The sequence below is a fragment of the Podarcis vaucheri genome (assembly GCF_965113315.1).
Source record: "Podarcis vaucheri genome assembly, chromosome: 9".
In the NCBI taxonomy this organism is placed as follows: domain Eukaryota; kingdom Metazoa; phylum Chordata; class Lepidosauria; order Squamata; family Lacertidae; genus Podarcis; species Podarcis vaucheri.
In genome coordinates, this window is record NC_138767.1 from 40,817,143 (window position 1) to 40,832,254 (window position 15,112).

Genomic DNA, 15,112 nt, shown 5'->3' on the forward strand with positions numbered 1-15,112 from the left:
AGCAGCAGGGGCGCAGCGCGCCTTTGCCGCTGTTCCCCGACTTGGCTAGAAGGCTGGCGGGGGGAGAAGCCTGCTCCTCCCCGTCGCCAGCCCCGCAAACTCGGGAGACAGCGGCAGGGGCGCAGCGCGCCTTTGCCGCTGTCCCCCGACTTGGCTAGAAGGCTGGCGGGGGGAGAAGCCTGCTCCTCCCCGTCGGCTGCCCCGCAAACCCGGGAGACAGCGGCAGGGGCGCAGCGCGCCTTTGCCGCTGTTCCCCGACTTGGCTAGAAGGCTGGCGGGGGGAGAAGCCTGCTCCTCCCCGTCGCCAGCCCCGCAAACTCGGGAGACAGCGGCAGGGGCGCAGCGCGCCCTTCCTGCTGTCCCCCGACTTGGTTAGAAGGCTGGCCCAGCCCCGCGCCTGGCTTCCCCCGCCCTAGCCCCGCGCCTGGCGGGGGGGGATAATTTTTTTTTGCCTTTATTTTCCCCCCCAAATCTAGGTGCGTCCTATGGACCGGTGCGTCCAATAGTGTGAAAAATACGGTAAGATTGAAAGTCATACAGCAACAGCAGGAACAGCCCCCACTTCCCCCAAAAAGAATCCCTAAAAATCTGGCATTCACCCCAAAATACACTGCTGAGAACCACAAGGAATTGAAGCATACAGTGATGAGTTAAAATGTCAATACATCTTAAAATGATGAAATATTAATATTTCTAATATCATGCTTATTACCTTAATAGGAAATATTTTACATTAATAACCATCGAACAGATGGAACAATTAAATATGGTGCTCTCATCTAGTAATCAAAGCTTTGATTAAATTGTTACTTAATTCTGTTCTCCATTCAATCCTCTCAAAGAAGCAATTAAAGTGAAGTTATATCAAAAAGCAAATTTATTGGCAGTGAGAAATATCCTCGTCAAACTCAAGAGAAGAACCTAAAAGTTTCCTTCCTCTATGAGAAGGCAGGCCTTTGCAGCCTTTAGATCCAAAATTAAATTAATGCCAGATGATGTTTTCATTTATTCTTACACTACCAATGATGAAAGTTTGGGCTGTTGTAGATTATAATTATAATTTGAAGGTTCTTTTATGTGTCACATGATTAAAGTGGTACATCTGTAAATGCACAGGTTTTCATATGTAGCAAAGCAACTTAAAGCAGTCAGACTACAGTGTTCAAATAAACTCTCTTTCCCCAAGGCAGTAGCAAAGAGGGGTAAAACTCATTCCGCACATGAGTGAAACTCATCTTGTACTTATGGAGGGCCTACAGGATTATTTACTCATTATATATAATGTGCATGTAAGTCTAGTCCAGGAGTTCTAGCATATCTAAGAATAGCTGTTTATTCTTCTGCTTAAGCTTTTTCAATCCATACAATGCTAGAGTACCAGTAGGCAAGCTAAAAGACCACCTCTGAAATTCAAGAGTGATGAAAGACATGACCAAGCAATTTATCAGATGAAATGAACTTATCTGTATCAATTAAGCTTTATTCTATTTTTCTTTTAAATTGTGCTAATTTTTTTTACAGTTTTATATATATAATTAAGTTTTTGGCCTGCAATTCTTTTTAGTATACCCATCAATGATATATACAGCAATCATCAAAACCACTTACAATCCTTTTTTAAAGTACTGTATTTTCATTGAATTTTCAATTATCCTAATTTAATACGGTCCATTTAGAACACTGGATACTACTTTAACTCTGTTTTAGTAACCCCAAGTTAATTAACAGATGGACCGCATTTGTTTAATTTTTCATATATTAGGTTTTTATCCTACGCTTCTTTTAAGGAGTAAAACTGCACATGTGCTCTTATTCCCACCCCCACCCCTTTCATTTTATCCTTACCAACAAGTGAGTTTTATGCTTAAGTGTGGGCTGTAACCTAGATCTTCCCGGATAAATTTCACAGCACAATTTAGCCACTAAACCGCATTGACTCTCAGGGAACCAAGTGTTCATTGAACCAATGCAGCATCCATGTCTAAGGAAAAGAAAAACTGCACAATTTGACACAGTTCATTTAAAAAGCCTCAACAATGCAACCTCACAAGTGATTCACCAAGTCTCACTCTCCCCGACACATCAGAATCAAAGAAAAGGGAAACACTGTAAATTTAGCCTTCCTTTTTTGCAATATTTCTCCATCTTATATATGGTGCATCTTGATCTATTTTAAGTTGAAATAACTATGACCCAAAAGATTCAATTAGAACATATCATGCAAATTAATGATGTTATACATACATTAAACATTTTAGCAGAAATTTTATTTTAAGCATGTGTGTGAGGCAAGGAAAACAATTAACATAAAATTCCTATAACTCAACTTTTTATAATTACCAAATGAACTATTTCAATGCTTTCTGTATAGGTTTCACTAGAAGTATTGAACTCCAGTTTATTTAAATGCCAGCAGCACAATTTATTCGGAGAAAACTTATTTTCATGGTTGGTGCAACACTGCACTATACCAACAAAAATAGCTCTTTATATTTTCCACATCCTGGCTCTAATAATACCTGAATTCACTCTTTTATACCACACCATAACAAGCTAAAATGGCAAGACAGCTATTTGGTCAACTTAAATACAGGTCATTAATAGATTTCTATTCCTTCCTTCACTGACATTTATCATCACTCTGTTTAGAGGATGTTCTACAAAGTCAAGCACCAGAATATTCTAAAGATGAATTAGCAGATAAAAATGTTCTCTGGTTTACTGGTTCTGCTATCTAGAAACACCATGCTAACAGTGGATCAAATCAAACCTTCTCCCCAACCCAGTTAATAACCAATATTAGTTGCATGGACAATGTGCCATTTATCTGAGCTGAATTGAAGGTGCTGGTACTAACCTAAATGGTTAAATGCCTAAATGGTTAGGGCCCAAGGTGCCGTCCAGAGTATATCTCACAATGCATTATGATAATATGGTGGCGCCATGCTCAGTGAGACTGACCTCTACAAGGGGCAGAATCATTCTGGCAATGAAACCTCCATTACCTATGGAATACTGTCCCCTTTGCTGCCTGTATAGGTTTTTTTCCCATAAGGAAGTATATTAAAACTTCTTATTCAGTTAATCCTGAATCTGTGTTCTATTTTAATTATTTAAAATATTTTATAAATTGCCTTTCTGCCCCAAAGTAATATTAAACATTAAAAAAGCAATAACTACCAAAATTAAAAGTAAACGGAACCATCAGTGTGGTTTTGTTGTAGAGTTTGGTAATGGATAATTTTGGATTGTGGTTTGTATGATTGCAAGTGCTCCCTTATGGGAAGAAAGACAGGTTTTAAATGAATGAAATGTAAGATAAATGTGGATACAGTTGACCTTTCCTACAATGCAAGCGAAGATTGGTACGAAAGTTGCTCTCACAGCATTGTAGGAACACATTGTCAAGCTCTCTTTATTTAAAGCTTATAATGTAATTAAGAGGACTAGAGAGACAAAGGACGGAAGAGAAAGGAAACCAAGGATGCATAGAACATGGTTCACTTTTATTATTTGCTGTCTACTCAGCAAATATTCCATTCGGTGTCCATAACTATTAGTGGAAAACTGAAGGACACTTATAGCACCAGATGCAGTATGCTTACCTGTAATGAATAGACTCTATTAGTATGCCCTTGCAAGGTGTGTAGACAGGTTTCAGTTTCTGGATCCCATACTTTGACCATGAAATCATATGCTCCACTAACAACCCTCCTGCCATCATATTGTACACACCGGACTGCAGCTACGTGACCCATCAGAACATGTAAACACTGGCCTGTCTCTATGTCCCAAACTCTCAGGGTAGCATCTCGAGACCCACTGACAACTCTAGGAGGGGGGAAAAAAGAAAAACAAAAGCTGCATTTAGTTTTATGTGGCCATTTTAATTGTATTTAGTTCAGACGGCTACCTAAATAAGTTCTATGTATAAAAGCAGGTAATTAACCCATTCCTATTGACAGACACAGTGGCTACAATCGTTGCTTCTGAAACGTTGGCACCAGATTTTAAGACTGAAAAATATAAGCAAGCTTGGTTTTCTAATGCCACTCCTCATAACATATTTGACAGCCTTATCCTCACCAGCAACAAGCTGTTAGTAGCTTTGGGTCAACGAACCTATGTTTACCCTCTGAGAATGTTAGAAATAAAGTGCACCTGCTAATGTCCTTGAAGCAACATTAGTATTAACCTACTAATGTGGACCCGGACTTTAAAGATGTCTTTCCCCTTTAGCACTTCTCCTTAACTGGTACAGAATAATCAGCCTATGAAGATTACAGGTTCATGAACTACCCCAGTTCAAAACTATAAGCATGTGTCACGTTTCTTTTAATAATGGGTTTGCAATTGATATTTTAATATTCTTTTTAAAGCAAAATTGCATCTGGAAGTTATCTTTAGTTCTCCCCTTTTCCGCTTAAAAGTTTTGCTCTATTTCTGTTTTAAGACCTGGACTAAGAAGCTACAATTCTGTCTACTTTTGATGCAAGAAATTCAGTGTTAAAAAGGCAATTATCAAACTGAGCGAAAACTTAAAGTAATGTTTAGACAAGCAGAGAAAGAAAGAGCCTTCCTCTTTGTCAATTAAAGTGAGGTGATTTTACCACACTAACAAGTAGGATGGCTATAAAAGAAAAGAGGCTGTTAGTAGAAAACAATTATCTGATTACATGATTAAATATCCACCTTGTGGTTCTATTCCTGCACTTTTCAGGTCTTCTCCCCCTTTTCTCCTTTGCAAAGTTTTCTATGTGATTGGGGTTTTTTTCTACAATTGTGCATAAAAACTCATTACAAATGTAAGGATTATTTATTCATTATTTATTTCAGATTGTATGAATAGATTTATATTAAAATATTAATTTTTGCAATTAAGTTTTTGAAGCTTATATAAGTTTCATTAACTGAGTTGTCTGTTCCAACTGAAACTTAATTAAGCTTGATTTAATGTAAAGTACAGGAAAGCTGAAGAAGTAATCAAATTACAATTGTTGATAAACAGTTACCTTTTTTCATGCAGGTGCATGCAACGCACAGTTGAGGTATGCCCATATAATGTATGTATACACTCTCCGGTCTCTGCATTCCACACTTTAAGGGTTCGGTCTGTAGATCCACTGATGATTATATTGTCCCTCATTTGTGATGACCAAACTCCACCTGTATGTCCAACAAGTGTTCTTAGACACTGAAAGCAAGCATTTGTCATGGTTACCATTTAGACAAAGAGGACAGATGACAAAAGATAGATGAATTTACCCAACTCTTCATACATATTTCACACAATGATATGCTATAATTTGTTACGAAGCTACTACACTGGCAGGCAAGTGATGATATCATAATTCAAATGCAGCAGTATTGCATTTATAAATGGGAGGGGGGAGTGTCTCACTTCCCCCCATTCCCACACTGAAAAATGTAAGTCCTAGCTCGACTTGTAAATTTTACATGAGGCAATACCTTTCATGGCAGGATTTTAGTGAAAGGGAAAAGCAGGTGTGGGTGTGTATAAAAACCAGTCAGTTTCCAACATTCCTTCCCAACTTCAAACTGGATTGCAAGCCTCAACTTTGAAGTTGTAGAGGGATAACCATGGCAACTGTACTGAGCTTCCAAAGTCCTCTGTAGTGCAGCTCCAAGCATGGACTGTGGGGAGGGAAGATGGGCACTGCCCCTGACTTCAAGCAGAAGTACAGATAAAGATCAGAGACCAGCAGCCTGATCCTAATCCTAGATGTATTAACTACCAGTAATACGTAGCATCTGCTGTTGAAGCCTACACAGCAGCACTGTGCTTTGACTCCAATGGGAGTTCGTCCCATTGGACACTGTAGACATTAACTGGATCGTAGTGAAGGGGAAAGTGGGGTTCTGGAAACCACAATTTGGTTGACTATCAAGGACAGCCATTATTTGTGACATCTGTTCTCTACTGAATGACTTTCAAGCTTTATTTTAAGTCTAATTCAATGCCAGTGTTTAACAAAAGTCTTACATTTGTTACTGAAGTTGCTCTACCAGCCATTTGGAATATGAGAAAACCAGCTTAGATAAAGGATTGCTAACAAATTACCATTGATAACATTGGATTCATATAAAAGAATACAAGACAGGCAGACAAACATTTAGAAACATGATACATGTTACATCAGACACAGAAATGATAAACATATATTCATATTTACTGGAAAACATGTGGCAAATAATTCCATAGCAAAATTACTGTCAAAGAACTACCATTTATTTCTAATGGTGTATGAGTTGTGACTCTGGTAGAGCACACAAAGTAACTTATAAAAATACAAGTTTTTATGAAAAAAATCAAATAACATTTTCAATAGGACAAAGTGCATTTGAAACTATCATAGTTTAAAAGGTAAATAAATGTAAGAATACTACAAAAATATCCTGACATATAATAATTATGAGTTGGATCCAGTAAACTGGGAGCCAAAGGAAGAGAATCCCTGTTGCTGTTCTGCAAACATGTGCAGTAGAGTTCATGCAGTGCTGAGACAGTAAATTCTGTAGCATTTCTCAACCACCCAAAAGAAACCCTCCAATCTCTTGCACTGGTGAAAGAACAGCTTTTAGTTGACCTGGCCCATATACTTTAAAGCTTTTCTTGTGCTTTTCTGATGAAGTCTGAGTAACAGAATTCAAGAATTACTAGCCAGTTTGAGTTAACACTCAGTGGCCCAGCTCAGACATTAACTGGGATCTTTAGTTTAAAACAAACCATAATTCAGTTTCAGAATGGGAGTGGAAGTAGCATGCAGCTAATGTATGCCTGATCAGGAAAAATTCTGTCAACATATTTAGGATGAATTTGATTAGAACACAATTAACAATTTGGCTTACCTTTCCTGTAACTGCCGACCAAACCTTTAATGTATTATCATCAGAGCCACTCACTATTCGGTTGCCACAGAACTGTAGACAAGTGATCACATGATCATCATGACCTTTGAGCACCTGACAATATAGAAGAATTTACATATACTTCACTACTACTCATGTATAGAAATTACAGGTTGGATTCTTACAATTTTTTGTTATTACTGCTTTCTACGCATAAAGCTATTTTACCAACAGGAACAAACTAGATTAATGCTGCAATTTTTCTTACTAACAAACAATTTTACTTTTTTTCTGTCTGTTGCAACTATGCAAATTACCACTTACTTACTTACTTACTTACTTACTTGCTTGCTTGCATGGACAAGTAGCTACCAACTATTAACACCTTAACATCCACCTTAAAATCATCTCCTACTACTACTGAAAAGGCCAAAAGCACAATCCCTGTAGCAACCATTTACATATCAAAAGGCTTGCTAGTATTTGATAGTATTTGATTCATGCAGGCTGGTGAATGATATGCTCTGGACAGTCCATATCGTTTCTGGGAAGCAGTGAGGCACCAGTTGTAGTGCTTTCTTCTTCCTAGAACATGCCTGCAGCAATCTCCTGTGGTTTCCAAACCATGATATATGCTGCATTTTTAATCTGCCTTAGTTAAATATTCTCATGGTGGTTAGAATTACTTAGTGCTTAATCTCTAAGGCATTAAAAAAAGTTTCACAACCATGACTAACCATAATACTATTGGATAAGTATTAATATATAGCCCCACCTAGGTTTGTTAGCACAAACTAAATTGTAATAAGTCGTGTTAGTGCCTTGGCACTTAGTTTGATTGGAGGAAGGAATTGAACTCTTTGTACAATATGAAAGAAGACACAAAAGCTTTCATCAAATCAGGTATTAGATTGTGTATGTTGGAAATCACTTCATTTTATAATGCAAATAATGAAATACGTGTCATTGTGATGCATGGACAGGATAGTGAGAATCTTATGTATTTAATAGCAGGGTCCCCAAAAGGGTGCAATATGTCACAGTGTGCAGAGTGCTGCACTTTCTATGGGGCTCCTAAAGGCTTGAGGAGACCACTGGATTATAATATAAACCTGTACACTACTCCAACACAGGTGAGTTCTGTGCAAGTTTCCCCTGCCTTTCAGACTATTTACTTTCCCCTTGACAATTGAGTTTCCATAATCACAACCCAAACCTTGGGTTCTGCATTGTAGCGGGTTGGACTAGATTACGCTTCCAACTCTGTAACGCTACGATTCTTGGTGATTGCATAAAATAGCAGAGATATGATTCAAAAGATGGATATATCAAAGGATAGGGTCATATAGAATATGTAAGCACATGCACATGCATTCAGTGAATCTGGATCATATAGCCACCTAATGTTCTAAGAATAGGCAACACCCCAATAAACACTCAATTTTATGTGTTAAAACACTTATGGCTATGACAAAAGATAATGGTGAAATGCAACAAATGCTAAAACTTGAAGAGATTGAAAGTTCTTTTTTAAAAGTTTTGGTGTCTTTTAAAAATGTCAAACAATTTGGCTACTATTAAATAAGAATAAGCCCCAATCCAACTTAATTCATTATATATTGTTCTTTGTTCAAAGATGGTTACCTTAGGAGATTTAAGTTCTCCTCGCCGCCAGTTAGTATCAATTCTGTGCTGTCTGATGTAAGCACTTTTCCATGGACTATGAATAAAGCCTGGTTTTATTACTTTTCTCCTCTTGATATGTAATGGTTCATCAATTCCTATATTAAAACCAAAAATCAGAAACAGGCAACAAATGTCAGTTTCCTTTCTCTCACACCCTTCCTTCCAAGAGAATAAAACTATTAGCAACTTGACTATACTCTAACAGTACTTCCCAGCTGATAACACTCTGTCCAAATCTGTTCTGTACTTTAATCAAGACTTTCCCAGCCTGGTGCCCTCCAGATGTTTTAAGCTGTCACTCCCATCAGCCTCAGCCAGTATGGCCAATGGGCAGGGCTGGCAGGATGTCCAAAATATCTGCCGGGGACGGGCAGAAGCTGCTTTCACCAATATTCATTGCCCTCTAAGTATCTACCTGAAAAGCCAATACTGGAGTATCTATCCACATATCCTCACCAACTCAATCCCACCATCTCTTCTTAAATATCAGCTGTTACATCTCAAAACTCCATTTTATTCAAAGATTATCAATCATATATTGGTTTCATTTTCAAGCCTTCCATGGTTCTAAGATTTGTTTTCTTGAGATCAGCAAGACTGTTTCTTGCTGCTTATGTCTGCTAAGCTAATCCAGATTTAGTGCAGCATCTCATACTACTTATTTAATTATTTCCTTTGGGCACCTGGATTCAGAATTTTATGCCACTGACACTAATTATTTTTTTTAAATTCTCTAAAGTGCTTTTAAGCACTGTTTCTGCCAAAGGTTTTGTATATCCCAGCTCAATGATTCTGTGATCTCTTTCATTCATTCATATTACAAAGATAGTCTTAGGTTCTGTGTTATCCTCTTTACCCTCTGGTGCATCTCATTACTAGCTTGAAACTCTGGTTGCTGGGACATCCACCTCTTAGAGTCTGTTTGTTCTCTGGCCATTTGATCTCACAATCCTAGCAATAAGTACCAACAGACTTTTTTTTATGTACAGAGAAGCTGCTCCAATTTCATCCACTTGGTCACCCTTTAACACAACAGCCAGGCTTCACATCTGGAGAGTCTTTCTTAAACTTATATTTTCTCAGGGAAAATCAACAACAAAAATAAGCAAGAGCTTATTTTTGTAAGTTGCCTTGAAGTAGTTTCACAAAAGTATATGGTAGAAAGGCACTGAATTTAATTAACACTGGCTTTCTGATTTGTTTAGGCACCTTTGAAAATTCTTACCTAACCAGATTGTGCAATTGATAAGAAACCACTAAAATAACCACTTCTTGCTTTCCTTCAAGGGATTATTGGCTAAGAACACAAAAAACTGCCAAACAGAAGTTTTGCTTGCACTTGGTAGGCTTCACCTTCTGAGTTTTTGGAACCCTCTATTTCTATTGGATTTAAAACAATTCTGCTTCCTAACCTTTACAGTTAATTAATTTATACAAAGTATAGTTAATTTAGCCTGCAACTGACACATATATGGATTTTTATTGCTGGTGAAGGTACACGTACCACATAGACCAAGCACAATGTACAAAACATGTTGAATTGTTTTTCCATAAAGGACGTTGAAAAATCTTTAAAAAAAACAAACAAAAACCTTTAATGATTGAATTAATAGTTTAATGAACTTTACCCTCCTCTCTGCACTTCTCTCTCCACAGAAGATTGTCTTCTGCCAGAATTCTCCAGTATCGACATGTCTGTGCTGCCTGCAGCAGGTCCTTGGGTTCCAGGAATGAAAGCACATACAGAGCCAACTTAAAAGAAGAAGAAAAGAAGAAGCAGAGATTAAACCCATTCTGGTTGCTGTACTTTAGGAAATGTACTGTGTCTTGTATTTTCATATAGCCAATGATTATCATAAGCACAGTGGATGCATTAGTAGAACAGACTGCTAAAATCAGAGAAGCCAAGAGAGAAGGATGATCTATTAAGACATACTAGTGGGGTCATAAATACCACGTGAATATGGGACAGAATTGATAATTTAGTTTAACGCAATGGCTTTGGAAAATAAAGTTTTCCGAGAAAGGCAAGCAAAACTGTAACTGCATAATACTTGTTTAACCTGTGTGACAAGGGTGTACCAGTATTCTCTGTAGCTGGATATATGAAGCAAGTGATCAAAGGTACATGGTCCAGTTACAGGAAAAAAGAGCAGGAAAAATTTGAAGACTTCAAGAAAATGGAAAGACTGTCCGTCCCTACTTCAGCAGTCTAACATGAACAGAGAGATAAATGAAGTTGGCAGCGTTGGACCAGACTGAGGTCTCAATGTATTTCCCATGGATTTTAAAGTTTAAAGCAGCAGGGTGGTAGTCTGATTTGGGAGGAAGTGTTTAACTGCACATCCTCCACTGCTCTACAGTGGTGGAAAGGGGTTAAGCACTTCCCCCTCTCGAATGTCTCTTGCAATCCCCTTTGCTAAGACTTAGAAAAATGTGTGTGCTGAGGTGGCGGAAGAAATGAGAGAATCACCTTTCACTTGTTTTGCTGCCTGCTGGCCACAAGGAACAGTCAGCAGGTAGCTGCCTGAGAAACTCTGAAAATGTGGAGGTGTGGGGGGGAAATGTGGGAGTCTCCCATTGCTGCTGCATTTGTTTTGCTGCCTGCTGGTATATGAAGAAGGCAGCTGCTTGAGAGGGCTCTCAGCTGAATATGGGGGCGGGTGGAGGATACGGCAACCCTTTCTTGTTATCTGCTGCATGCTCTACAGCAAGGATTGTTCTGAAGTTGTTGGGCAGAGGGGAGCCCAGGGCAGAGGCATCATAATGACAACCTTGTTCCTGGCTGACACCAAGCAGACACCTCTCTTGTACTCTTTCTACAGTGCCTGCTTAAAGCATATTTGTTTAGGAAAGTCTATCCAGACATATAGAAGTTGAAATGTTTTAATCTTTTACTGTTTATTTTAATTCTTTTAAAATGTTTTGAATTGTTTTTAGCTGTTTTAATCGATAATTTTAATATTTCTTGTAAACTGCTTAGAATCAAATGTTATAGAAATTTTGTTAAACAAACAGCAATTAGATACATAAAATCAGTTTCAAATCCAATAATATTATATTGTTAATCTTAATTATTCTATAAACTAAAGAAATTAAGGCAGCTTGAATACAGACAGTACAAACTACATAAAAATACATAAAAAGGCAAGTCAGAGTGGTGATCATTATATAGAATGGCCACTTTCCCATTGTCTCTCCCCCAGCCCGCCCGCCCCAAATCTATTAACTGGCTAGCATCCTCTTTCGCAGCATTTCTTTGGAAATGTTCATCATGGCAACACTGTTTTCTTTTGTGTTTCGGTGGAGGCAAATTTAAAAATGAGAGTGCATTGTTTTTGAGCAGTTTTTCATACTGCAGTTTAAAAGTAACATTTGAGATCAAAGAATGGTGTACAGTCAAACCTTGGTTCCTAAACAGCTCTATTTTGGAATGTTTTGGCTCCCGAATGCCAAAAACACGGAAGTGTTCTGGTTTTAAAATGTTTTTCAGAAGCCGAATGTCCAACACTGCTTCCGCTTGAGCACAGGAAGCTCCTGCAGCTCAACAGAAGTAATGCCTCGGTTGTTTAACATTTCAGAAGCTGAACGGGCTTCCAGAAGAGATTATGTTTGACAACCAGTTTGGCTGTATTTAACAGATAGCTAAAGGGATGGATAGGAGTAATAAAAAAGGTAGGAGCGTGATATAAAAACCACACAATTATTTCACAAGTCTCAATTTATGAGTGGTGTACAAGAGATTTATAATCCAACACGTTGGGGAAAAAATGGGAAGTGGAAAGAGACACAATAAAAGGGAAAGATTAAATGATGTTTAAAGGTCTTAGGCGGGGGGCAATATATAACATGGGTAGGTGGTAGTTAAAAGTAGTCATACAATCCCAGCCTTTAGGATATCAGAACCATTGCAATAGCTGATACTGTTCCTCAAATGGCCTAATATTTCCCCGCAGTTTAAATCTAATGCCTTTGTGTGCCCTGAGGCTTCTTATATGCATAGTCACATGGTACATCTGCTCCTCCTGTGGTTGATAAAATCAAGGCTTCCTTTGTAAACACATGACAGCCACTCTCCCATGGAGGGATTTTAAACAGACTCTTTATCTTAGGAATAAAGGGCTTTATATACCTAAACATTTGTTTGATAACTAAAATAAACAACTGAGGAGCTAGACAAATGTGAAAGAGAGAGAAAATGTCAAAAAAGGCAAAAGATTTATACAATCTAAAGAGAAACCCGAGTATAAAAGAAAAATGTCACGTCAAAAACAAACACAAAAACCCAACAACCACGGGGTGCAAACAGCAATTCTTCTCTAGCTAAGAAATGATAAATAATTTAAATTACTGGTTTTCTATCTTATTTCACTGCATTTTTCATGAAAGAAGTGTAACAATTCATAAAATAAATGGTACTCCTATGTGATTATTTTTTTTGAAAGACCGCTCAAAAAACTAAGACTAGGGGGCAATCATTTCAGAAGGAGTGTAGATGGGTCAAAAATCAAGTTTTGAAATTTTACCTGGGCCGATTACATACAGACCCAAAGATTCTCAAATTTCGGATGAGACTGAGCATACTCAGGAAGCATCCATCACCAGTCAGATGCATGGAGATTCTCGTGTCCAAGGTCTCCTTGGCCAAAAGACAATTAAAAGCCACCACTGTGATCTGGAGGGCTTGTAAAGGACACTTCTGAGCATACTTATGAACACGCAAGCCTTAAGAAAGAAGTGTACAAGACCTCTGCTGCTGCCAGCTACTCATTGCCTGCTTTTCATAATAAAAAAATTGCTTAGGAAAAGAGTGTTGGCGGCTGAGTTCCCCTAGGCTTAAACTTCCAAAGCTCTCTCAGGCTGCCCTCATAAGTACACTTACTTATCCAGAAGTAGATCCCACTAAACACAGTGGCACTTAGTTTGCATAAAATGCAAAGAGGAAAGTACCCTGAGCTCAGAAATGACACCGAGCTAATTACAAGGTGAGCTGGGAGCAGGGGGAGAGAAACAGAAAATAGAACTAGCACAAAGAAACCGCAGGCAAGTCAAGATTTCTGGGTTCTTGCAATCAACGTATGTATAAGGTAAGTAGCTACAACAGAAACAGTACCCATAGAAAGAAACAATGTAAAAAACTATTATGTTTCACAAACTGATAGCTCAGTTAGTTAGAGAGTGGTGCTGACAACGCCAAAGTTGCAGGTTCGATCCCCGTAAGGGACAGCTGCATATTCCTGCATTGCAGGAGGCTAGGCTAGATGATCCTTCCAATTATGATTCTATGAAAACTACTGTCGTGCTTCTATGAGAATATGTGGATTTTAAGGAAATATACAATATTACTATTACAGTTTATTACCCATTAAAAATTGTTTAAAACAGTTTAAATTACAGGAATAAGGTGGGTCCTAAAATATTCACATATACTGTATTACATTGTACTTAAAAAATGGAAACCATCAAACAAAACCGGGGGGGGGGGGGAGAGAATTCTGCCACGAAAAGCTATGCAAAATGCAGTGGATTTAATAAGCATAAGAGGATGCCAGTCATGCCGGGAAAGAACTCTTAGTGATTCTTCTCAACTCCTTTCCAGTCATATAGCATGTGATCAGAAAGCCTGTTCCTTGTTTAAGAGTCCCTTGTGCACAGAACCACATTAGCATTTTATGTTTGGCACTTCTGCACAAACAAATGTTTGCTCAGACATCAATAGCCATGCCAAGCCACAAGCAGCACATAGCCTCTGGAGCTTTTCTTGGATTGAGAAGGACAAGTCTGTAGATTTCTTGTCTGGATAAAATGGTGTACAAAGCCATGCAGAAGAAAAACCAGTTGTATAACCCTGCGGTTTATTCTCAAGTCTCCAGTCAGCTTTGTGGGGGAATCAAGAAATCAGCTGCTGCTCCCGTCGTGTATTAAGAGTGGTCCAATGGTGTAACTAACCAGGCAAATCAAACTAGCAGGAGAGAACGATCATATCCCCCTCTCTCTCACCGCCTGCCACACATCTGGCTATTTCGTCTCACAGGGATAGCAGCACTTCCCCAATATCCCTAATTTTATTTATCAAGGTGGTGCACAGCAAAATCACAGAAGTATCATAAAACTTTAAAATCCAAAACTTTTTAAAATACAGAACAAATGGCCAACAATGAATTCTTAATTGTATAGTGTACCCAAACCAATGTAATGTTACCTCTTGCACTGAAAAGGATATTTCAACAGTTTCCTCTGATTAGCAACACACGCCTTAATTGTATGATATAAAATAGAAACATAGCTCCCACGCCCTGGCAACCTGGTCTCTTTGCTGCAGCCACAACGATGCCATTCGAAAGGTTGTTTTAGCCAAACACTCTGTTAGAGAATTTAAGGCAAGTGTTTTCACTCTAATACTTTATTTAGAAAACTAGTATGAATATCTTTAGGTCACATTACATTCATTAAAGTAACCTTCAATAATTAATAAAAACTACAGGAAAGAGAGGGTGTAACAAGCTCTCTCTAAGACATCATGCCTAGCATGATAGTAGATGGTGATATTTTTCAT

General features: G+C 38.2%; 1 protein-coding gene across 5 annotated transcripts in view; it reads right to left on the reverse strand.

Annotated features, from left to right (window-relative positions):
- The window catches only part of FBXW7 (F-box and WD repeat domain containing 7), a 121,239-nt gene that overhangs the window by 5,200 nt on the left and 100,927 nt on the right, over positions 1-15,112 (reverse strand). For 4 of the 5 annotated variants that reach the window (XM_082237644.1, XM_082237645.1, XM_082237647.1 and 1 more), the window contains 5 exons: positions 10,185-10,308; positions 8,515-8,651; positions 6,871-6,984; positions 5,013-5,194; positions 3,606-3,831 (listed from right to left, as the gene is read on the reverse strand). In XM_082237644.1, coding sequence (XP_082093770.1) covers positions 3,606-3,831; positions 5,013-5,194; positions 6,871-6,984; positions 8,515-8,651; positions 10,185-10,308 — 783 coding nt within the window. The remainder of the gene's footprint in view (positions 1-3,605; positions 3,832-5,012; positions 5,195-6,870; positions 6,985-8,514; positions 8,652-10,184; positions 10,309-15,112) is intronic. The other variant, XM_082237648.1, reaches the window with a different exon arrangement.